Here is a 24059-nt window from a genome sequence, read left to right as displayed (position 1 = left end):
TTTTAATTGTACTGCTCTCTTGTTTGTGTTTTAACATTGCTAGAGTGCAGGAATCATTCCAATTCACTACTCGTCAATGACGGGAAAGCATCGTTACCAAACAGAGACTAGAGAAATAGTAGAAGGCAATCCAGACGCAGGAACTTAAAAACTGGAATGAATGCAATGTGGAGAGAGAGAGAGAGTAAAAAAAAAAAACACATTGTATTTCTTCTAACAAATTTACTGCTCAATGGAGCATGGAATAGCCCTAATAAAACATGCAATTTAACATTACCCAAATAATGGCGCCATACCTTCTGCCTGAACAAGTGTTGCTGGAGCCGCATTGGCAACAAAGGCAGCAGGGCCTAAAGCGTGAATAACGGTAATGTGCTGCACGCACATATCAATACCACCAAGCCGTCATGAGTCCAAAATTACATTTTGATTTGTGAGCTCCCCGAAACGCGCTTCGTAGTCCTCAATGTATTTACACAATCATTTGAGAGGCATTCCGATTTACCACAGAATAAACAAATCAGAGGCAGTAATTACGCTCCTTTGTGAGTCATAAAGTCTCCCATTTTCGTATTTGCACTGGGGTTTTTGTTTTTGCCTTTCCCTCACGTTGTTCTATTGGTGATCCAGATGCCAAAGTGTGTTTTCCTATTGAAGCTGGTTGCAGCTGTAGCTTTATATGAGGTGGTGGGTGGGTGGTATACAAACACACAAACAGGGAATAAACAGAATATTCACTTGCATGCAGTACACACACCAACACTGGCATAAACACAGTTGGAATCCTAGGGGGCACACACATACACCATAATATATCAGATCCTCAAATGTCTTTTATCTAAACCAGAGAAAACAAGTGAGACCAACCGGCTGACCTACAACATCACATCTACATGCCAGCGAGACACTTGACATTTCTCCACAATGGAGATAAGCTATCAAACAAAAGCCCTCAAGTGGGAAACGAAAGGCAGAGGTGTAAATGCTGCTCTGCCAAGGAGACGTCCGGGGGCCTACTGTTTTTCAGGAGACCAGAGGTTTCTGGTTGAGTTCTCACTCAATTTATGTGTTGTAGGCTGTGAGAGTGGTGAGCTATAACTGATTCTGCAGCAGACATGATAGTGTGTGTGTGTGTGTGTGTGCGTGTGCGCGTGCGTGTGCGTGTGTGTTTCATACATCATCTGAGGCATGAGGTTTTTTAGAAATGCCAACAGCCAAAACAGGGCCTTAAAAATGTGGTTAAGAATTATTAAGAGTCAGGCCAATTAGGAACGAATCATACGATTGTACAAGGACAATGCTTTGATGCTCACCTCAACTACATAGCCTTTGGAATAGTCAACTTTTATACAGACAAGGATTTCTGAACAAAAACAACATGTCATCTGAAGGCAGCATAACATAAAGTAATCAAAACTGCTTGTCAGATCAGTTGATGAGTGTGGAAGTACACATATCCCTGCCTCATCAAAGAGTCGTCTTATGTCAGGGCATCTCAATATTATGCTGCACACAGACATATCAAACGTACTATTCCTCTAATAAGCACACGTGAGATTTGACTGCCATGCATAAAAACCTGGAATATTTACACTGAATATTCATAGCTGCTCTGTGAAATGAATTAATACACTCCTGACTATGTTAATTGTCATTCTACCTGTCTGTCTATTCTGAATAAGTGGAAAGACAGAGAGGGAACAGAAGGGTGAGGGGAGAGAGGGAAGGGGATGGGGGCAGGAAAGATAAATTAAATAATGGGAGAGTCACTGTCAGGCAAGAATATGAGAGAGAAATGGGGAGAGGGGAGAGAGAGAGCGTGAGAGAGAGAACGAGAGAGAAGGTAAGAGAGAGAGAGAGAGAGAGATAACACCTGGAGGGTTGACTTCAGGAGGCAGGATGTAAAAACGCAGAAAAAAAACCAAACTGCAGATAGATCATTGTATTCAGAACTAATCTGAGAATACAAAGCCCCTAGAATCCTACAAGCTGCCTCAACCTATGTAGACATTGTGATAAGACCATAATAGGTAGACGTAACCATATTATATGCAAACATTATATCCTTTCATTCAGGTTTTCCAAGAAAAAAGACATACTGGATTCAAGGTATGATGTGAGGCGCACTTAGGCAAACATGAAAAGAATATCTTACGTTGCACATTTCAATGAATTGAATTGGAAACAAGGTGAAACATGTCATTTGGCGTGAGAGAATGTATAGGTATGCAGTGTTTGCTTGTAAAAAACAAAACATGTTGGTCTCATGTGAAGAAGATAGAAATCCAACCAAATGTTTTTCAATTTCTGGTTCACTGCTCAAGGGAGGTGCAGCCTGGCACACGTGAGGGCTATCGCACACACAGGAAAGGATGAGGGGGTCCGACATAATGGAGAATTCAGAGTGAAAATCCATCAAGATTTACTCAGCAGATGCATCTGTCAACAGGGTGGTGATATACAAAGTGGACCAAATAATCACACCCTCATTGGTTAGTGTGACAGGTGTGTGTGCGTGTGTGTGTGTGTGTGTGTGTGTGTTTGATGGGTGGGGGAGGGAAACAAAATCTATATTCATTAGGTGAGCAACTCTCATATCTCAAAGTGGCAAGATACCAGACAGCCTATATTCAAAAGCTGGATAAATATCCAGTTTGTTTGATAACATCCTGGTTGAGGAAAATGCAACACAGCCTTCTATTGAGTGACACTGTATAATGTATATCATTATCAAGAAGATGTTTAGGCTATTCAGATGGGAAATGCCAAAACATACAACCTCTTTGAAATCCATATACATGATGTGTACTGTATGTGTTCAAAAGGGGATGATTTCAACATTGTGAAGTGCTACATTGCTAGGAGAGGTGTCAAAAAAGTCTCTCAGCTGATTTATCGAGACATTTAACATAAGCTGGAAACGTTCTCACTTCATTTCTCAATCAGGGTAGGAATCCAGCATACCTTATGGCCACCCGCTAGTGCCATGGTAACCTCGCTGAGAAGAGGCGAAAAGCCTGGTGAAAAACGTTGCAGTATGTAGCTACAACGGGGAGGAAACCCTTTTGAAACGTAGCTACAAAGGGGTGGAAAATGAGTGACGCCTCGCCACACGTCAAACCAATCAAATACCTAACCTAATGCCTTTATCGACTAGATTGGCAAACATAATTCAGTTTTTCCTTCAGGTTTTCTTCCATTTTCTTCAATGTTAGCAAGCTAGCATCTAGCAACAACTCTCTGCAAAATAGTCAGAAACTAGCCAACAAACAACAATCATCTACGGGCATGTGTGGGGAAGGGTTCTCGAAACGCAACATCCAATGAAATTCTCCCATCGCTCCGCTTCAATCCAAGCCAGATCGGCTAACCTAAAATTCTGACCTCCAAAAGAGACGTGAGAACAATGCGATATGGAGGTATGGCTACACAAGACTAGTGCCAATGTAGTGTAACACACACACACACACACACGCACACACACACACACACGCACACACACACACAGACACACACACACACAGACACACACACACACAGACACACACACACACACACACACACACAGATGACCGATGAGGGACAAATTATACCTGCCTCTGTGACAGTTAGATTACTTCACTGTGGGGGGGGCTTTTTAAAATGTACAGGGCCCCTGCCTGCACACAGACCTGGTTTTGGGACAGGTGCTGCTGGATCATTAGGAGGCAGGACGGAGGGAGTCTGAGTCTGTCACAGAGTGTGGCCCGCAGGCACAGAGACAGACTAACTCACACATTTAGATGACTCAGCACTCCCTGTATGGAGGACAATGAGTAGCTTAGGTCAACTTAATGATCGGCTAGTTCTGTCTTATCCATCTGTGTTTGTGTGACACCCTACACAATCCTTTCCTGAATCATTACGGCACGGCATCAGTGATCCTCTACCACTGATTTTATACAGAGAAGGAAAACTCCTGCAAGTTATCAAGTTATTTCTCCTAAGTGTTATTGGTCCAATCAATCACCATCCACTTTGGAGAGAGTGCAGTACTGTACATGAGAGTACATCTACAGAGAGCCCAGCTCCAATTGTCAGCTCCACTGCTTCATGCTTAAGTGAGCCCAGCAGAGGGGAAGAGGGTGTTAGGGTGTATGTGTGTGGGGTGTGTGTGTGGGGGGGGGGGGGGGGGGGGGGGGGCTCGTGCTCACAGTGGTATATCACCGTCACACAGAAATCCATTTGAGTCTCGCTTGGTCACCTCTAGCCCCCCCTGTGGAGCTGCTGTACCCCAGTGGAGGGGGCCCAGACACAGAGCTCCCGGTCCTGGGCAGAAGTCTGAGCCAGTGGCTCTTTCCCCTCTTCCCTACAGGGAGCAGCGGGGCATCTCAGTGCATATTCCAACAAAAATAACTAAATAGAAAGCTACTACCCCCTCTCTCTCCCTCTCATCATGTTCATGCACAACCTAACATGGCCCAGGAGCACGCCACACACATACACACACACACACACACACACACACACACACACAGTGTGTAACTGAACAAATGAGGCATTGGTAGCTGCTTAGTCGCGTTAATAGTGAGCCAACAGCAGTTATTGGACACAAATACAGTCTGAGGACCACACACACACACACACACACTGAGCTTTTCAGAGCTGTAAACAGGGACACTATAGGACAGCACCAGAGCCCGTTGTGTGAGTGGAGACGCAGAAATTACAGAAGCCAAAGGAAGTGAGCAGAGGAGGAGGTGTCTGGCCTGGGCTGCGTCCACATACAGTACACATAAGTGCCTTTCTCTCAGCCCTAAGTGAAAGAGTGCACAACTGGGACTGTCACAGAGAGATATTACACCACCACCACCACCACTACCAGCACCGTGCATCACATACTACCCAGAACAACATGCCCTGGGCAGTGCCCAGGCCTAACATTTCACTGGCCAACAACAACAGTGTCTCTACTAGATGGCTGTCAAACAGAGATCACTGAATTAAATATAAGGGCAAGGGGGAGGGGTGTGTGTGTGTGTGTGTGTGTGTGTGCGCATGTAGAAATGTATCTGGGGTGACGAAAAACCGAGCCAGGACTTTGCTAACCGCAAGAAACATGGGCCCCACTCCCAAACAAACTGCATAAACAACACGCAATTAAATCTGATAACACTTCAGCCAGAATTAACCACAGGCGTTTGCATGTCTGCAAGCAGGCTGGGTATCACAATACAAGCTGTTACAATGGCACGACCGTGCTAGGAAGCTGTTCAAACAACCCACAGTCTAGAAATCCTAGGATCTGCTTGAATAAAATTTTACATCAGAACATATCTTTTTTTTTTTAACATCATAAACAATGATTTCATGAGGGCAATTTCTTTAAACTTGCTGTTTGTTTATAAAAAGACACTTGAGTTGTTAGTGTGGAGACAGTGTGTCCACTCACTGAGTCTCTTGGCGGCCTCCAGGGCCTCGGAGGCTGTGTCGGCCACGTAGAAGCGTTGGACGGTCACCCCGCTCTCCTGCATCAGCTTCTTGCTCTGGTATTCCTGCAGGTTCAGCCATCTTCTACAGCTTACCTGTGCACACTGCGGGGGGAGTGAGAGAGAGAGAGAATAGGTGACATTATGACCAGACGAGAGTCAACAAAGTCCAAGGGAATTCAGGAATCAAGGAACACAGCTGGAGAGAACAAGACGCAGACTACATGAAGGCCAGTGAAAACTGTTTTCTATACTCCTGAAAGAGAAAGCACCAAAGGAGTATTAAACACTAAGCAGCTGCATATTTTAACATTTTTATGTAGGGTAGGAGATTTCTATTCACTTTTCCCAAGAGATTTTGAACATTATTCACACATAAATGGCTTAGCAGCACTGCACCAGCCACTGTTTGCACATCTAGTTATGTTCAGGAATTATCAACATGGCAAATAATCGAGTTGAGATGCCAATGGTGTGACTGAGTCTCCGCTACAGGAATGATCATACCTGAGAGCAGGTATAGATTACATGATCATGGTAAAACAGATGTTAAGTCAAAATATACTTGCACTCTAAAAATACCAATAAACCAGCTACGTCACTGAAAAGCCAGCAATTCGATGGTGCGGGTGGGATATTTTAACTTGAGGAGTGGGTTCACCATCTCAACTCAAGTACAATGATTTTTCAGTGTCCCTCTCCTGCTTTCTCTCCTTACCTTCTTCTCCTCCCTTCCCCTCCATATCTCCCACCTTCACTGAGTACTGTCCTCCTCCCATCTCGTCCTCCTCCCTCTTTCTTCTCCACCACTTCCTCTCCTCCTCCTTCTCTCCTCTTCCTCTCCACTACCTCTCCTCCCCCTCCTCCTCCTCTCTATCCCTGTTCTTAGTAATGAGAGAGGCAGACAGGCCTAGGCCGCTTTAAAGCCGTTTGCTCACTCAGCAGACAGAGGGGCTGTCAGCTCCAGCTGTTGCCACTATTAAAAAGACATTGGGTTTTAATGTGAGATACCGGTGTTAAGGTTAGCTTCCCTCAGTGTTGTCAGGTGGGCCCATTACCCTCAGCGTGTGCATTCACCACGGTGCCAACTGACATTGTTAAGGAAAACAAAGTCATTAAGGTAAAGGAGAGTGATAATGCTAAGTAAATAGAAGGCTTTATTGTTTGTTTTCTACTTAGCTACAGCATCACTTGTGAAGAAGACAAGTAGATGTGTGTAGTCTATCACAGTTCTAATAAATAATAAAATTTAAAAATTAAAAAAAAACAGATTGAAACTGAAAGAAAAATTAGAGCAGTTAGGCTACGAAAAATAAAACGATTATTGCTGTTCCCATCTCCATGGCTGTTACGTTTGTTAATTGTGACATTGGAGACAATTAGATTTTCTTGGCCAAGGACCAGGTTACTCTGAATACGTCTCTACGCAGAGACTGTCAGATTTATGCATTGCAGGACTCATAACAGAGAGTCTATGCCCGTGGATAAAAAACCAGCATACAGCAGCATTTAAGGACTTGGACCTAAGGTTATTTGTGCAAATTAGACATAATTTCTTCTTTCTTTTAACATCCCTGCTTAAGAGCTTTGTGTGTGTGACTCCGACAGGCGTAATCCCATCCCCAAATCCACTATGAGTCCTCCACTGATGAATTATGAAGGCTTACTCTAGTGCAACAAAGTCTGGAATAGCTGATCAAACAAGACACATTTTAGAAGGCCTTTTCAAAAATGTATCTTGATTCAAGGCAGGTTGAGAGGATGTGGGGTGAAAATGACAGGGGGCTGGTGCATAAGGAAGTGTGTGTGTGTGTGTGTGTGTGTGTGTGTGTGTGCGTGTGTGTTGGGGTGCTGCCATCTGACTTAGCGGTGCGAGAAAACTGACAAGGCCACGCTGTGCCTCTCAAACAGTTCCTCTCCATCATTCATGAGGAGATGAGAACAGGAAAAAGGAGGGAAAGAGGGATCAGAGTGCTTCTCCATCACCTCACCACCAAAGTCCGACCAAGTTTAACCTCAGAGGGCCAGATGTGAGGATCCCCCCCCCCCCCATCTACGAAGAAAGACAACGATTTTTAGGCCTACAGGCAGCATGACAGAAAGATCATCACCGATAACTTATTAACTCCCAACATGTTCACAAACTGGGCCTCTATTACATTTATTTTCAGTCCTAGAAAAGAGACACCCTCCCTAGCCCTCTAAGGTCAACACAGAGTGGAGTGTGAGATCAATCCAAACTTTCATGTTAAAACATAGGCCTTTTCCATGATGGTGTAGTCTACTACTTAGAATGCATTCTCTTTCCCAAACCCCTTCAGATGCAGTCAGTCTGTAAGCAACTGGAGACTTCATTAGAGCGAAATGGTCTGCTTTCATAGCGTACAGTACAACACGTGTGTCCTGATGGGCCCTCTACATGCATTACTGCATAATGATGGGCATCTGTGGGTCAGCGCCATTGGATTTGCAGGAACTGTTTACTGTTTTCACATAGCCTTCTATGTGTACAGCGCTTCACAGGGACAGTCAGAGGGCGTCCAAGTGCAAGATAATAAGACCATAGTATCTACGGTACTAGTACACTAGACAACATTCACAATGTCTCAGTCTCAGTCGAATCTAACGGTGTTCAATGGCATGGCACAAGATATGAAAACAACAGTATTTCAAATGAATTGCTTCTCTCTTACACTCTGGCTCTATTAAAAAAAAAAAAGGCTTCTGCTGTCCTAGTTTGTGCACTGGCTGCATTTATTCACGCTTAAGCTATTCACAGCCGTAGACACGCCAACAGAGCTGAGCAGACCCTTCCGTGGGACATGTCTGGGATCTTTTTAAGATACACAGCAACGAACCAGGATTCAGCCCTATGGGTTGGTGCAACGCGTTGTGGTAGGCCTAATGTGTTAGGGGTGAAAGAGTATGTTGTGTGTTGGGTAAGTATCTGGCTTGTTGAACTGTGCCACAGTACATTGTCTCTCTCTCTCTCATGTCCACTTCACTTCAGTTGATCATGTCCTACAGGTCCGCCAGGAGAACAGAAACAAGTTCCCCCCGCTCTGCATATTATTGGAACCGTCTGCAGTCAGAGCTCTCTGTGTGTGTGTGTGTGTGTGTGTGTGTGTGTGTGTGTGTGCGTAAAGTGTATCTATGTTGAATCTCAGAGATTGCAAAAGCTTGTGTTCGTGTTAAGAAAAAAACGTGCTGAAAAAGATCAGCAAGAACATACAGTATAGGTAAGGCCTAGACTACAGTCACTAACCTCACAACCTTCCTCCTACAAAGACTAACAGTCACTGACCACAATATCAAATGAGAAGTGGTACTGAGTCTGAGGCCTAAACATAACCCAAGATCTCTTGCTGCTATGAGCTACTTATGAGTGCTAAAATGGGGACTGTGGGTCCAGTGCGCCGACAGTGAATAGATCATTAACAGCATGGTGCAAAACAACCAGAGGAGCTAGACATTAATCTGACCCGACAAGCACTGCCACCGTCTGCTGGGAGAAAGAGAGTAGAAGACATTCTTTATGAAAAACAAATTCATGCCAAATCCCCAAAACACCATCGCAAATATAAAGCAACCGTAGTGCTGTTGGAGAGGGAGTGAGCAAACACACTTCAGACCCATCGGAGACAACTTCTCTGTCACCGAGGAGGAGGAGGAGGAGGAGGGAAGAAAGGGAGGGGAAAAATGAAAGGAGATAGAAGAGCTGCTAAAAATAACAGCTGCTGAATGGGGAACTGGGGCTGGCGGTGTCCCTCCAGGCGCTGCCAGTTACCTTGGGCCAAACAATAGAGGAGCAGAGACAACCCAGAGCACTTTACAACTTGGCACACAGAGACCCAAATACGGCTCTCTATGTACAGAGAAAGGGCTTAAGACACGTTGTTACCTCGACGTTGTCACAAATAGCCCAAAGATTGGTCTAACTGGTCTGTTTGCCTGTCTTGTCTGAGTTTAATACTGTGTCCACATAGAGAGATGATAGATAGAAAGGCCTATGATTTACGTTTGTTTGTCACAACAGAGACAAAACACCGTTGTGGCTTTACCAGACAACATGTTAAAGTTACAATATTCACCATGCCAGCTGCACACACAAACTGTGCAAGCTATGGTTGTTAAATCGCACACAAGCTATGGTAAAGTCATAACTAAGTCATAGTAAAGTCTTAGCTAGATGATAAGTGTTGAGTGGCGTAGGGCTGTGGCAGTGTTGGTACAGTACAGTTGTGGAGGAATAAGCTGTGTGTGCTGCAGGCCAGCCCCAGGAGAGAGCAGTAAGTGGCGGATGGCAGGCAGGCTGATCTCTCCTGAGACACTCACTCTACAGTAATTATCTTCATCAGTGCTCTGGAGACAACCCACCCAGTGCTGTTAAATACTAGCAGCCTGTTCACATACATGCGCATGCAGGAGCTGGAATCAAACATACACACACACACGCACAAACAAACAAACAAATAAACACTCACGCCAGTCAAACATGCAAGCAAACGATCAAACACACAAACAAAGCACTCTCTCACATACATGTGCACACAAACACTTTCTACCATGAAAGAGAGATATGGTAAAAAGTGAGATAAAGAAGGGTGAGCAATAAGCACAGTTCTGCTCTTTAATAAACACTTAAGCAGTGGCATGGTACTTTAAAGATCATCACCAAAATGGACAGAAACACTTGATTTGTTTTAATGCTGTGAACGACCAGGATGTAAAGAGGGCTTTGCCCTAGGCTTAGACCTAATTAGAATAGAAAACCCTGAGGTGTAATCTGAGTTGAGTACTTCAGGGTGTAGGCCTGGCCTAAGCCTACACCTATAAAAAGGTGAAATGGTTTCACCCTGGAAGTGTTTTATCTAAGTCTCGTCTATCTCTGTCTGTCCATCGTCTTGGTAAGAGCACTTATTAAGGAGAGTGCCAATGCTGAAGTACCACAATATTCCGTGAGGGAGAGCTTGGCTTTCAGCAAGCTTACAGCTACAACATTCAGACAGAAAATGTCAGAGCAAAGCATTTCAAGATAAAAAGACAAAGCTTTCTTTTTCTTTTCTTTTTTTCCTCATATCGCAATATCTACATTATATTCCTGCTTCCGGTCTGATTTTGACAATGTTTTTTTGACCTTCAGGTTTCCAACATTGTCATCAAGCAACCAAATCAAACAACCCAAAGAAATAATTATACCTAGGGCTCATTGTCTTATAACGGGTAGCGTCATTAATACGCAACACACAGAGCCTCGACCGACCTGACTTGTAGGACATGGAACCAATCTTCAGATCTTCAGATTAGAAAGCATCCGCGTTAAAATAGATCCTAATTTGTGAGATGCATTGCTTTCTCCAGGACTGCTACTTACAAAACCATAAAAACTCGATATACATCGTTAGTTACTGTTGTGTGAAGTCACTTTTACAATAATGTATCACTGCTATGGTTGCACAGCTGTGGATAAAGCACCATTAATTTCATGTGAAATGTGAGTTGCTTAGCTGGCTGGCTCACTGAACAATCTACAGTATGCTAGTTTTTGTGTACATTTGCAAACTAAACAATGGCTGCACCTTCAATTAACAAAAGTCCTTTTGCTAGTATCATGGTCATTTAACAAAGACATTTGCTGGAGAGACACATGAAAATAATTAACAGATGCATTGTTTCAGTTATGAGTCCACATTAACAATATGACAGCACATTTTAGCTGAGGTACTTTTGATCTATTCCAAAAGCATTTGGATAGATACGAGATAGATGACGTGAGACAATGACCTATGCAGTACGTTAGCCACTGAACAACACTAAACAGGACGCAATTCCCAAAGTCATTAAAACACAATGACATTCAAAAGTGTTGAAAACAAAATGCATAAACTGGACAAATATGCTGAGTAAAGCATATCTTGTAGCAGGGCCATACGGCTCCTCTCTGACGAGCACTCATACCGACTGTCCTCACACAAAGGCAGAGAGAGGACAGTGCTGTGGTAGCAGCTGCATCAGATTGCGCAGTCAGTGTCGCAGATGCATTGGCGTCGAGGAGTGTCGTGGAAGGACAGAGCCGGGGTAGCACACTCCTCCCTCCATCCACCTCCCAGCTCCTTGTTATATATCTCCTTCCCCGTATGGCATTCAGCAGTCAGGAGCAACATCAGGTCTACTCTCAAGAGGCACAAGTGGCGGCTGGCGCAGCCACTCTTGTTTTTGTGAGATGGGGACACGATGTCATACTGCAATACTTTTAGAAGTGTCATTACAGGGAAGGGAGGCAGGATCTTAACCCTCAGCCAAGTGCTTTACAAAGTCACAGTCGGTTTAAGACAGAATCATCACATTGTAGTTGGCCCCACTCTTAAAGTTCGAATGGAGAGGCAGTATTTTACTCTATCACTCTGAGTGAGGCAGCACAATGTCAAATGGTCACAAGCCATATTCTGGTAGGCACCTCTCCTAATTCAGTGAGATTTATTGCAGTCATAAGTGTTAATTTACTGGGGAAGGTTACAAAGTAGGGCCATATCATGCCTATAAACAGCAGCTAGGCAATTCTACATTGCCAGTCAATCCATCACTCAAACTCTACAAGGTTTGATAAAGCATGGCAAAAGTCTCATTTTGTGCCTCAGTCTTCTGGCCATACCGATACAGTGCCAACGCAAGTGCAATTGAGCACAACAGCTACAAGCTAAATAACCTCTGCTACCATCCATAGTTAAGAGTAGCAAACTATATGGGATAGGGGTTTTCCCTTGTCTATAGTCCACACAAGGCCTGGTCAAGATGGGCATAGACTGTTCACACAGTATGTATACTATTTAAATGTCATGCTTTGATTGAGGAAAGGGCAAACCCATATGAACCAATGGCACAAAGACCTCTCACACATACAGTAGGACATGTTTGAAGCAGCAGGGCTCAGATGGATGAGGTGGAAGGGCTGTGCAAAAAGGCAGAGAGAAAAATCGATATCGTATAGGACACCTGGACAGGGCCCAACATCATCACTCATTCATTCTTCAGATGCAAAAATCCAGAGAGGTATTTCATAGAGTGTTTAGGTTGAACTTTTTTTTATAATGCATGTATAAAAAAGCCTCAACCTGCTCCATAAGGGGCCATAAAAGCAGTAGAAGAGTGAATCTAACTATCCCTCTCAGGGAGGGCCATCATCATTAGCATGTCTCAGAGGCTGGACGTAGTGCCGCTCCATTAGGGGCAGAGAAAGGAAAAACTCAATACGTCGATACGGGATTGATTCCTAAAAGAGTCCTTGTAGGAAACAAAAAAAAAAATTTTAACAGGCATATATGCATGAAGGGTTATTTGCAATTCTGTATTGACCCGACATAGCTTTGGGGAATAGGAGCTTATGGGACTCTAATCAAGGTGTTTTGAAAAATAAGCTTTGAGATGAGACTCTCAAGGTCTCTGTGAGAATTGTAGAGGTGGCCTAGTTGTTCAGCACAGAACAGCATCTTGGAACCACAGGACCCAGTGAAAGGAATGTTTAGAAAATCCTACAAATCCTATCTGGAAGACACAAAGATCTATGCAGCTTGCTGGTGGCTCTTCAGTATTACACAGGCAAGTACTAAGTTATTTGACCATATTAGTTCAAAACCTAAAACAGTCAAATCTCTGCCTTTGTACGTTTTGTCTGTAATCTTCTCTGAATTCTCAACTCTCAGTACCAAGCCTGCAGACATCTTACAGAGGGTCTGTGAACTGCTCTGAATGACTCATAATACTGTGGCGTCCCCAGATGTCTCCCAGGGTTAAAATCCTCATTACTAGTCATGGCCAGACCCTAACCCTTTGAAATGACTCCACCTAATTAACACTGACGAACGGCCTCAGAGTTAATTAACCGGAATATTCCTTAAGGGGCATTATCAAATGTTTAAGAAATTAACACATAGCCAGTTCACCGATTGTACCTAATTGATTTGTTCCCATTCAGGTCCGGAACTCACGCCTTTTTCTCCCCATTTAGCTAACCATCCGGGTAGAGTTTAAAAGGGATCTTAAGCCAATTCCACTTACACAAGCAAATCACGGAGCTCAACACTTTGAGTTGTTATAAAAAATCATTGGCATCCTGACTGCAGTAAAATGTTTTCTGACTAATGAGATGGCAGTTTGCTAACTTGGTCTTGACTCAAGAAGATAGGCTATATTGTAATTAGACAGTGGCTGCATAGTTAACAGTGATGGGCGACACATACACGAAAGAAACTGAGAGCAGAGAGGCGGCATTGATTTGATTTTGCAGCATGAATAGGCCAATGTGAATGTATTATGTAGCAATAGCACCCACAATGAAGCATTAGTAATTTGTATTAGGAGAAACAGATGTATAGTCCTTTCTAATTAATAGAGTATGAGTGTTGATGGCACTTCACTTTGCTGCTTCTTCTAGAATTAGCCTAAACAAAGACAAAAATGACAATGCTGTTACGCTTAAAAATGATAAAAGGGTATTCCTTTTGATAGGGCCAAAATAAATCTAACTGAACAAACCCATTGGAGCCTCTTGCTACCTTTGTACTTCCTTGTTCCTCAATGCCATCACTGTCCTCTCTCTCTACAATGTCATTCCTACAGTATCTTCACCCAACCTTCTACCCTCTATGACCCGTATACAAGAAGTCCTTGGCCCGTGTAAGCCAAAGTCATGGCCCAGCCATGAGGGGAGTTAGAGAAGATCTTGGGAAGGCTCCATTAGGCCGTAAAGGAAGGCATGATATGATGTGACGTCTGCCTGTTTGGGAGTGTTGCTATAGCAGAGAGGGGAAGGGGAAGGCAGAAGCAGTGGAGCATGGCTACAGGATTTAGATCAATGAGATTTGCATCATCTGCAAGTCTGGGCGAACGGAGGGCCTAATCTGCCGCAGACAGACTTAGGAGGAGAACAAACCCAAAGCTCTAAGTCTACACAGATAGGAGACTTTGAGCAATTAGCATAGCTAATAAGAGACATCCAAGGAATTCGTATTTGCAGGTGTCAGGTCTAGGGGGAACGTAAGATTGGGGAGGGAGGTATGGATGCCCAGTGTGTACTCACACTGGAATGACAAATGAGACTTTGCTTGTAAAAGTGTTAATTGAAAACATAGGAGCTACAGTAAGTGTGATTAAAAGTGGATGGAAAAAACATTTGACTCTTTGTCCTTTTAAAACATGTAGCAAAGGTTATTTCAAACTGCTGTGGTTGCTGTTTTGGCTATTTTCAGCATGACTAGGCTTAGTCCTCTATCCCTCATCATCAGTAAAGAAAAAAAAATTGATTGGGCTGATCAGAGTGCATTAATTCATTGCATTCTCACTCTAGAGGCTGCCAAATATTCTGAATGATCGCAGCCCTTCTAAATTATTGAAAAAGCCTAAACACCTCTTACGAGCTACAGAAATGGCTATTAACCTTGGCGAAATGATATTCAAATCCAGTTAGAACTAACTTGGTCTACTGTATCCCTTGCGGGTAGGAAATGTAAATGTGTTCTTGCTGTAGACAGATGGGGATGCCGCCCGCCGTTTGAAGTTCCAGTATCCCGAGTCGTCACAGCCCCCCACCCCCTTGGTAAAATATTCACTCTCATTGAGCTGCCTCTCCCCCTGTTTCCCTGCTCTCTGTGTAGGGCTGCAGCACTATGGGGCCAGGGAGCGATGACACCTTAAAAAACTTAGCAAACCTTTACAAATTCAGCACGGTGTGCAGCGACAGTGAAAAACAGCCCCAGGATTATCTCGCTGTGCAGACAACAATTCAGGAGATTTGATTTATGAGAGGGAAAAAAAACACCTCTCTCTTCCCCATACAAGACCCTGTATCAATCTCAAAATATATTGTGATCTCCCAAGTATTGTTATTGACAATTCATGGCAAATTGAATTCCCTGCAGAGGTGACGACTGTCACAGCCGATAGAACTCCATTGTGACGGTACCTGCCTGTCAATCAATCGGGGCTGTGATAGGGTGCAATAGACAAGAGAGGATCCCGGATTGTTACTATTTTCACATCAGCAGCGGAACAAAAATAGAGAGAGAGAGACGGGGTATCAGAACCAGGTGCTGCAGCCAGAAAACGTATATTAGAAGCGCTGCACCAGTTTACCACTGGGGGAGAGTGGCGGTGCAAAAGTCAATGCGTGCCGTCACTAAGTAAAACGATCAATTGTTTGAAGCACTGGCATATGTCCAGGCTCCTGCAGATTGAACTGAGGCTCGCATATAGATGAAGTGTGAACACAAGGAGAAGCTGAAGGACGAGAAGGGAAGGGGAGGAGGAGGAGGGGGGATTGACATTTTAGCACACCAATCTGGAATAGCTAGACATCTTTGGAAAATCTATTTATTTTTGCCTGATTTCAATATTAGTCTCGACCTACAGCCACTGTATGCAATACAAGAACAATAAGCTGCAATAATAGGCCGCTATATCAATTGTAAAATATCTGCTGTTAAGATACCATAACAGATATCCCCAGTATATGCCTAACCAATGCTACTTTGAACTCATAGATGCACAATGGAATCTCTGATTTAAAACACCAATTTTCACATTAAAGGAGAAAATTCACATAACTTTAGCACACCATTTTTTGAAAACATATTTTCAATAAATATGTGCGTGAGTAATACAACTTTGCACTGTGTACTTTCTCATTATGCGAAGCTTTCTTCCAGATAGATGGAGCTAGTCTCTAGCTACTACAGCTATGTCTCATTATACCAACAAGATGAAAATATATGCTTAGTTAGCACTATACACAGAATACCAAACCAGACTTCCGAGGAGTCAGTACCAATGTGTGTGTGGGCTGCACTGCACAGTGAAGCGGTGGTCTGTCTCTGCTCTTGCCTAAATGAACACTGCTAGAGTTGGGCTAGGTGTGGGAGGGAAAGTGATTACCTATAATCTAGCAGCCACTGTGAGCACTATTGCAATAAAAATGGCAATAATAATCATTTTGATTTTCAATTGATGCTTTATCAATAATGATAATTGTCGAATTTAAATGAATTTAAGCTACTGTAATATGGGTATAGGCTAGCTAGGGTTAGTTTCTGAAGTCAGAAATACATTTCTCTTCCATTATAAAAAAGGGATGAGCAAAGGCTTTGACTTCTGGTCAAGTAATGGAAAAGCATTTAAGCATCTTCGGCTTTCCCTGTGGGAGAACCCTTTAAGGAATCCTTTTGGATTACATGAAGAAACCTTTTCACAGATGGTTCTACATGGAACCCAAAAGAGTTCTATATGGAATTCAAATGGTTTCCAAAAGGGTCCTTCCACAGGGACAGCCGGAATAAAGTGGGAAATCATACAGTAGTAGTTACAAACCACTGCATCAACTTCCTCACCAACCACCGCATCAACATCCTCATCTTATGCCCTAAAAAATGTAGACTTCATTGTTGGAAAGCAAAGCCAGAAAATCACACAAATACAGTGCCCTGCGTAAGTGATGGGACAATGAAGCATGTTTTCTTCTTTTGGCTCTACACCAAATTCCAAAAGTTTGGATTTTAAATCAAACAAGTACGAGGTATGAGGTTAAAGTAGAGATTCTCAGCTTTTATTTGATGGCTTTTGTGTACATATTGCTTTCATCATTCGGAAACACTTTCTATGCATAGTCCCCCTATTTTAGGGTACTAAAAAGATAGATAGATAGGTACTTTATTGATCCCCGAGGAAAAATTAAGGCATTACAGCAGCTCACATCACAAACAACAACAAAATAAAGTGACAATAGAATAATAGAATAAAAATAAAATAGACATCTTAAACATTATATACAGTAAGAACAGCCCAGTATGATTTAACATCCCCCAGCCTGACTGATCACCCTGATCGAGCCACCCGGAGGAGGAGTTGTACAGTGTTATTGCAGCAGAGATCTCCTATAGCGCTCCTTAGTGCAACGTGGTTGTAATAATCACCACTCAACAAGTCCACCAGTCCTCTGTACTCGGTCTCCTGACCTCCACTGACACATCACAATTCTCCCATGTCACTCCCTCCTCCGCTCCCTTCACTGGCTCCCGGTGGCAGCCCGCAACAGATTCAAGACCCTGGTGCTCGCCTACCGGGCGGCAAAGGGAACAGCCCCTCCCTACTTGCAAGCAATGGTCAGCCCCCGAACCCCTGCCCGATCACTCCACTCTTCCACCTCGGCTGGCCGCCTGGCACCGCCGCCTCTACGTGGATGCAGCAGCCGCACTAGTCGGTCACGGCTTTTCACTGCTGTCATGACTGCAAAGTCACTACTAATCTTCCGCTGTAGATTGAAGACCCATCTCTTCAGGCTACATCTTAACGGTCCCTCCTAAAGACCTCTTCACCCCCACTACCCCCCTGTACAAGTTTCTCCCTGTTTAAAAAAAATTAAATAATAATATTATTCTAGCACAGTGACTGCCTATGGGCCCTGGTCTGAGCATTGATTATGATGACTGATGGATATATGATTCACTTACTTAAACAAATGTATTTGTAGTAAGTCGCTTTGGATAAAGGCGTCTGCTAAATGGCAAACATGTAAATGTAAATCCCACAATAGCAGAATCGTCCAAGAACTTATGCAGATGCCAAATATCTGTGTTGTGCAAGTCTGAGGTATAGAAGGTGAAGAGGAAGGGAGCCAGAACTGTCCCCTGGGGGGCTCCAGTAATTGGACAAATGGCTTGACGGGTGTTTCTAGTAAGTCAAGTGTGTTCCGTCATATCATTTGTCATAAGAGATGACCAGGCATAAGAGAGCTGTCAATGTCTAGTATTGATTGTAGGCTTTGCATTGTCTGTCAACATGAGGACCAAAGAGGTGTCAATGAAAGTCAAGGAAGTCATTATTAGGCTGAACAATCAGAAAACAACAATCAGAAACATAGCCAAAACCTTAGGCATGCCAAAATCAACAGTTTGGAAGATCATTAAAAACTGTTTTTTAAAAAACCTCAGCAAATGCAAATGGGCTGGTAGGCCAAGGAAGACTTCTACAGTGAATGACAGAAGAATGCTAACCATAATATAGAAAAACCCCAAAACAACCTACTACCATCCACAGAATATGTCACCAGCCAAACTACAGAAGCATCAATGCAAGGTGCCAGCCACTAGTTATCCTCAAAAAGGATGGTCACTTACAGTTTGCTAAAAAGTACCTTAAAAAGCCTGCAGAGGTCTGGAAAAAGGTAAGATTAATACCTGATGTACCAGAGTGCCCAAGATTTACAGCATAGCACCTCATCTGTGAAACATGGTGCAGGGGATGTTAGATTTGGGCACATATTGCTACCACTATAACTTGCTAACTTGTCTTAATTGATGATTGTAACTGGGTTTTTTGTCGTGAAAATCATGATACTTAAGTTGGTATCGAAGTCAACATTTTGGTATCATGACAACACTATTTGGCATACATTTGAAAGTGAAAAATTTTGTCCCAGCATCCCTGTTAGCGTCATCATTATGTTAGAGTGGAATTGCCCCTAAGTGACTTGGTTTCATTTAAGTTTCTAATTATGACCTAAACATTTGACAATCAAGTGCAAGTAGGCGTATTACCAGGGCTTTTTCCTAGAAATACCGACTAGATAATAGATAGGGCTATATCAATAACAGAGGTCCATATGTATAGGCGTAATTATGCCCTCTCAATGATATTCATTACCGTGCCCCAAATAGACAATCCCGTTGAAAAAGTGTGAACTTGCTTCGTCTAACTGCAACATTACTGCTAAAGTTTAGGGGGCATTAGTTGCTCTAATTGTGCCAAAGTCTATTTCATGGAGTTTTGGTTACAGTAAACAAAAACATCAAGCATCCACCACTCATAGTTAGGCATTAAGGGTTCTCTCTCTCCCAAGTCTCACTGACAAACTGCTAGAACTATGCAAAACATCTGCCATGCACAAAGTGCAAAACCACCAAAGTAAAAGCAAACAGAGGGAGACTCCAAAAGTCCAACTACAAAGAGTGACAATCTGTGATCCCTGCTTGTGTAGGCCACGATCTCCTACACTCAACTGTGCCACTGTTTAAAGTATCAACAGCAAACTCTGACTTTAGACTTTCAATGATGGTGTCTCAGAGAGATACAAACTAGTCGCTATAGGCCAATTTGGGATGTGACCACCAGATGCTTCAATGCATGATGCAATTTGTCTCAATCCGTTTGCCGTGAATGAGTTGCTAAAAAGCTCTTTTCTATAATTTACTGAGGCCTAACATAGAACTAATGAGCATGCAGAAGCACTGTTAAAATCCTACCAACATGTGCTGTAAGCCTAGGCTGATCAATACCATGCGTAACTATTTCTCAACCAACGCAATGAAGTAAGAATTGCATAATGTTGCACCAGAGAAGAAAATCTATAGAAATCAGTCAAGCATTGAAACCTTATCTCACATTAGTTCAACAGTTTAAAGTGCAGAGATGAATTGACCTTTACACACTATTGTTCCATCTCAGAGGCTATCAACTAGGATACCTCCACATAGGCCTAGACCTTACAGTCAATTGGGGTCAAAGGTTGCATGGTTGAGAGTCACCCACAGAATAATCACTTACAATATTATATTTGATTCACAGTACAATCAATTAAAGGCAGAGAACATTGCAATCTCTCAAATAAAAAAAAATCTAAGATCAAAATGTTATCAATCAAATAAGCCTCATATTCAAGCTACAGTATTGTCAATGACACTACTCACTACACCACACTGGCATTCCACACCACATAGCTAATGCCAACACACAAAATGCAAGAATTAAACTAAATGACAAATTCAAACAGCCTATGACCTTTCACTGTACAGCACAGCTTATATTGCAAAGGTTAGCTGGAGACAAATAGCATCAAAAGGATGTTAAGGATGTTTGTGAGATTATAGCTATTCCATGGAAAAAAATAAAATGTTACGGGATGCCAATGTCAATATCTCTTCATATCGCTGGTTAAGTAATGCACTGTGCAGGCTGTGTTACATCTGCGAGCTGTTTCTCCCAACTTTCACCAGTCCATTCCACGTCCTCAGGTTAGCTGGCAAACCGTCAGAGTGCTCGGTGGTAAGGACAGTGAGTGCACTACATCGGGACACGTTGTTGCAGTGTTACAATTACAATGTCAATATTTAAAATGATGTCAGTACCTTGAATTTGTCAATAAACAAGTGTTTGGAGGTTGCTCCACGAAATCCTCTCACTACAGCCTGAGATGCCATGGATGCCGCCATGTTGACGCGGAAGAGAGTACTGTGAAGGACCATGTGCGTGCAGTTCAGACAGCTGATAGGAAGGTCGACGGAAGTAGGCGTTGCGAAAGGATTCCACTGTGCACACACGTCAGACCTCTCTTCTGTGGCTCCATATCTAAATTGAACATATTCTTATACAACTAATATTATAACCTACTAATAATACAACTAATATTTATTTGTTAATAGACAAAATATAAGACTGCTATACGGCCCAGGAGATACAGAAATACTACCGAAGAATATGCTGTAGGCTTTTCCAATATGATTTTGTTCTCTAGGTTGTAGAATAAAGGAATAAAGGAAAAGGAATAAACTGTGTACGCCTACAATATAGACATTTAAATAAATAAAGCTAATTATAGAATGAAATAATATTAAGGGCTGGCTCATTAAAAGTAAGCTACAGAAAAGTTGCTTTTTTCAAGAACCAAATGTTTTTATTATGTTTTTATGGAGAATTGTTTCTTTTTAAAAAGAAAATAACCCTAGCGGTCGGGGCCCTATGCACAGTGTGTAGTCCACGTATAGGGAGAGACGGTACTGCACTTTATTGATGAGAAACCTGAGAGGCTAAACTCAATAATTACTGGATAACCTATAACCTATCATAGAAATAAGTCCTATTGTTTCCTTTAAATTAATCTCTCCTTGGAGAATTAGTGGGTTGTGTTACTTTTGTGTAAAAAAGGGAACTCATTGATTTCTGAGAAATCCATTTAATTTGCATAGGTTAGAATAACCTCAAATTCTAGAAGATTCCGATATTTTTGTACTGTTCAAATATGCTCTAACCTACAATGCACTGAAGAGAAGAAGGATATGAGAGATTAAACTGTATGCAGGCAATGTGGCCACTCAGTGATTGTATAGTCAAGTTTATGTATAAAGGGGCAAGGGGAGTCCTCTGTAACCAAAGTAATTTATTTGAAATTGGTATTTCAGACCAGAGAAGCTAAAGTAATGGTATAATAGGTGTACTAGATCTCATCTGCTCTAAGCCTGTCTGGCTCCATCTACTCAGTGACCCTGTGAACCCAGCTGACCACCACTCTCCTTAATAAAGAGGGATTGGACAGTAGTCTGTGTGAAAAAGTGAAAGTGTGGGATGGATGTGTGAGCTCGACTGAATAGCTAAATAACCCACTCACCCAGTTCTCCAGAGTCCTCATTACTACGACATCTTTAAAGGGCAAATAGGGCAAAGTGATCATAAAGAGCAGTGATTGTGACATAGAGAGAGAGAGAGAGAGAGAGAGATAGAGAGAGAGATTAAACACTTGCTTAGAAATGATCAGTGTCAGCACATGAGGGAGGGCAAGACAGAGGGGTGAGAGAGGAGATTGTGATGAACCACCTCTCGAAAAAGAGCACCTCTGTTTCAGTCAAATAAACAAATATGCACTGTGAAAATAAATTCTGCTTTTGACATGTGCAAATCTGCACCATTTTACAATGGCAAATGAGGGGGAATTCGCCTCATGTTTATTCTATTCTTTGCACCGCCAACCTCACTCTTTTGGGGGGAGGCTTTTGATAGTCAGTGATCCATACTGTATTACATTGAATGAAATATTCACTGGGTGATGGCCTTTCTCTACTTTATAACCAGGGCAAGAGTATAGAGTGGAGTAAAAATGCTGGCTTTGCACAATATTTTAGTTTGTCAACAAATTGTGCCTTATGTATGAAAATGCCATGGTATCAGTGCATTGTTGTTGTAAAATTGGAATCCTCAACTGGGTATAGAAATTCTAACAGACAAAGTCTACCGGAATGACTGACAGATGATTCACTTGAACATTCCAAGGCTTTAAGTTTTTTCTTCTCGCCCGATTGGACATGCCTGTCAGAATATCAATGCCTCTGACTCATGCAATTCAACTTTTCTCATTTAAGATGTTGTTCTCTCTTTCAGAACAAGAGCCTGTGCTATGTCCCTGGTGAGGAAAACTTGTCATGCTTCTTTTAAAATGCAAAGCCTCTCTGATAAGATACATATTTCTCATTTACAAACTACTGATATTTCCAGAGTTGCTTTGGAATTTGCTATTTGATTAAGCTGAGATTACATGTACCACACTAACTTGCATTTACACTGTATGGGTGACAATAAAAAGGGCTGGCTATCTGTCACAGTCATTAGTATGTATGTTAATCCAAACACACTCTCATTAGGGGATGAGCATAAGATTGTTGTTTGGACAGCTATTATATGTATCTATCATGCTTAGGGAAGTTTTCCCATGTGTGGCTCCTGGCCAACAAAGCAATGTTCTCTCTAAAATAGATTCTCCTCACAGTGCAGTATGTGGGATCAAGGATGGACATAGGCTCCTTGACTTCATCTCTACTCCTCTTAGCTCGTCCATCAATGTACTGTACTGTACCTGTGATGGCAACAGAACACATCAGCTACTGCAATATGTCAATCTAATACCTTTTCTTTCCCATCGACTGCTGTCATTGGTTAGTTATGACAATTGGACTTGCCCCTCTTTTCCCATGAGGGATATGATATGATGACTAGTCTACACATTGATTCATACACTTTAAGGTAAAGGGGGAAGGGGGGAAGGGAGGAAAGGTGGAAGGAGGGCAGGAGGGGAGGAGGGGAGGAGGGGGGGAAAGAATTAGGGAAAGAAGTAAGGATGGAAAAACGTGATGAGGACTTGTGTGGGTACAGATCAATAGAATAAATCAATGTTCAATCAAATCCATTGATTCTGTCCACTAGCCTTTGAGTTCAGTCTAAATGGAAAGCTGATTAAATGTAGTTAGCACAGCAGATGAACAATCTCCATCATTGAAATGAATATTTGTTTCTCTGCCTCCAGGTTTGTACATTTCTGTTAATGATATGTGTCCCAGTATATTTAAACAAGTCTTTAAGTCTACATCTTCATAGGCAATCCAAACTACACCACAGTATTACCTCAGAGCACCCATTGTTTATGTCCAACCCCATGTTGAGCATCTCTCTGGGAGGGCGATAATGATGTTGCATTCCCCATCTCTTCCTCTCCCTCTCCCAATCTGGAGGTGAAGGTGGTACGAGTGCTTTGTGGTTGCTTTCAATAATCCATAGTCAATTTCCACACAGTGGGCCGTAAGCACTGAGACTTCTGGAGACTGAGAGCCACAGATCCCTGAGGATGTAGTCTGCTCTCACCCCTCCCTTCTACTTATTTACTAATGGGGGGCTTCACTAACAATCCACAGGGCTCACAGCATGGCTCTGACACTGCAGGGTCTGCAGAGGCTGGACTCTCTCTCTCTCTCTCTCTCTCTCTCTCTCGCTCTCTCTCTCTCTCTC

General features: G+C 42.7%; 1 protein-coding gene across 1 annotated transcript in view; it reads right to left on the bottom strand.

Annotated features, from left to right (window-relative positions):
- Positions 1–20755, bottom strand: part of suclg2 (succinate-CoA ligase GDP-forming subunit beta) — a gene marked incomplete at its 5' end in the record, with an annotated part of 70505 nt that extends 49750 nt beyond the window's left edge. Inside the window, 2 exons of the mRNA XM_083667572.1 lie at positions 5432–5573; positions 20639–20755. Of these exons, the coding sequence (XP_083523698.1) occupies positions 5432–5573; positions 20639–20755 (259 nt within the window). The remainder of the gene's footprint in view (positions 1–5431; positions 5574–20638) is intronic.
- Between the last annotated feature and the right edge of the window lie 3304 nt (positions 20756–24059).

The sequence above is a fragment of the Argentina silus genome, assembly GCF_951799395.1.
Source record: "Argentina silus genome assembly, chromosome: 4".
NCBI classification, from domain to species: domain Eukaryota; kingdom Metazoa; phylum Chordata; class Actinopteri; order Argentiniformes; family Argentinidae; genus Argentina; species Argentina silus.
Note: the sequence above shows the minus strand (reverse complement) of the source record. Positions and strands in the feature narration are given on the sequence as shown.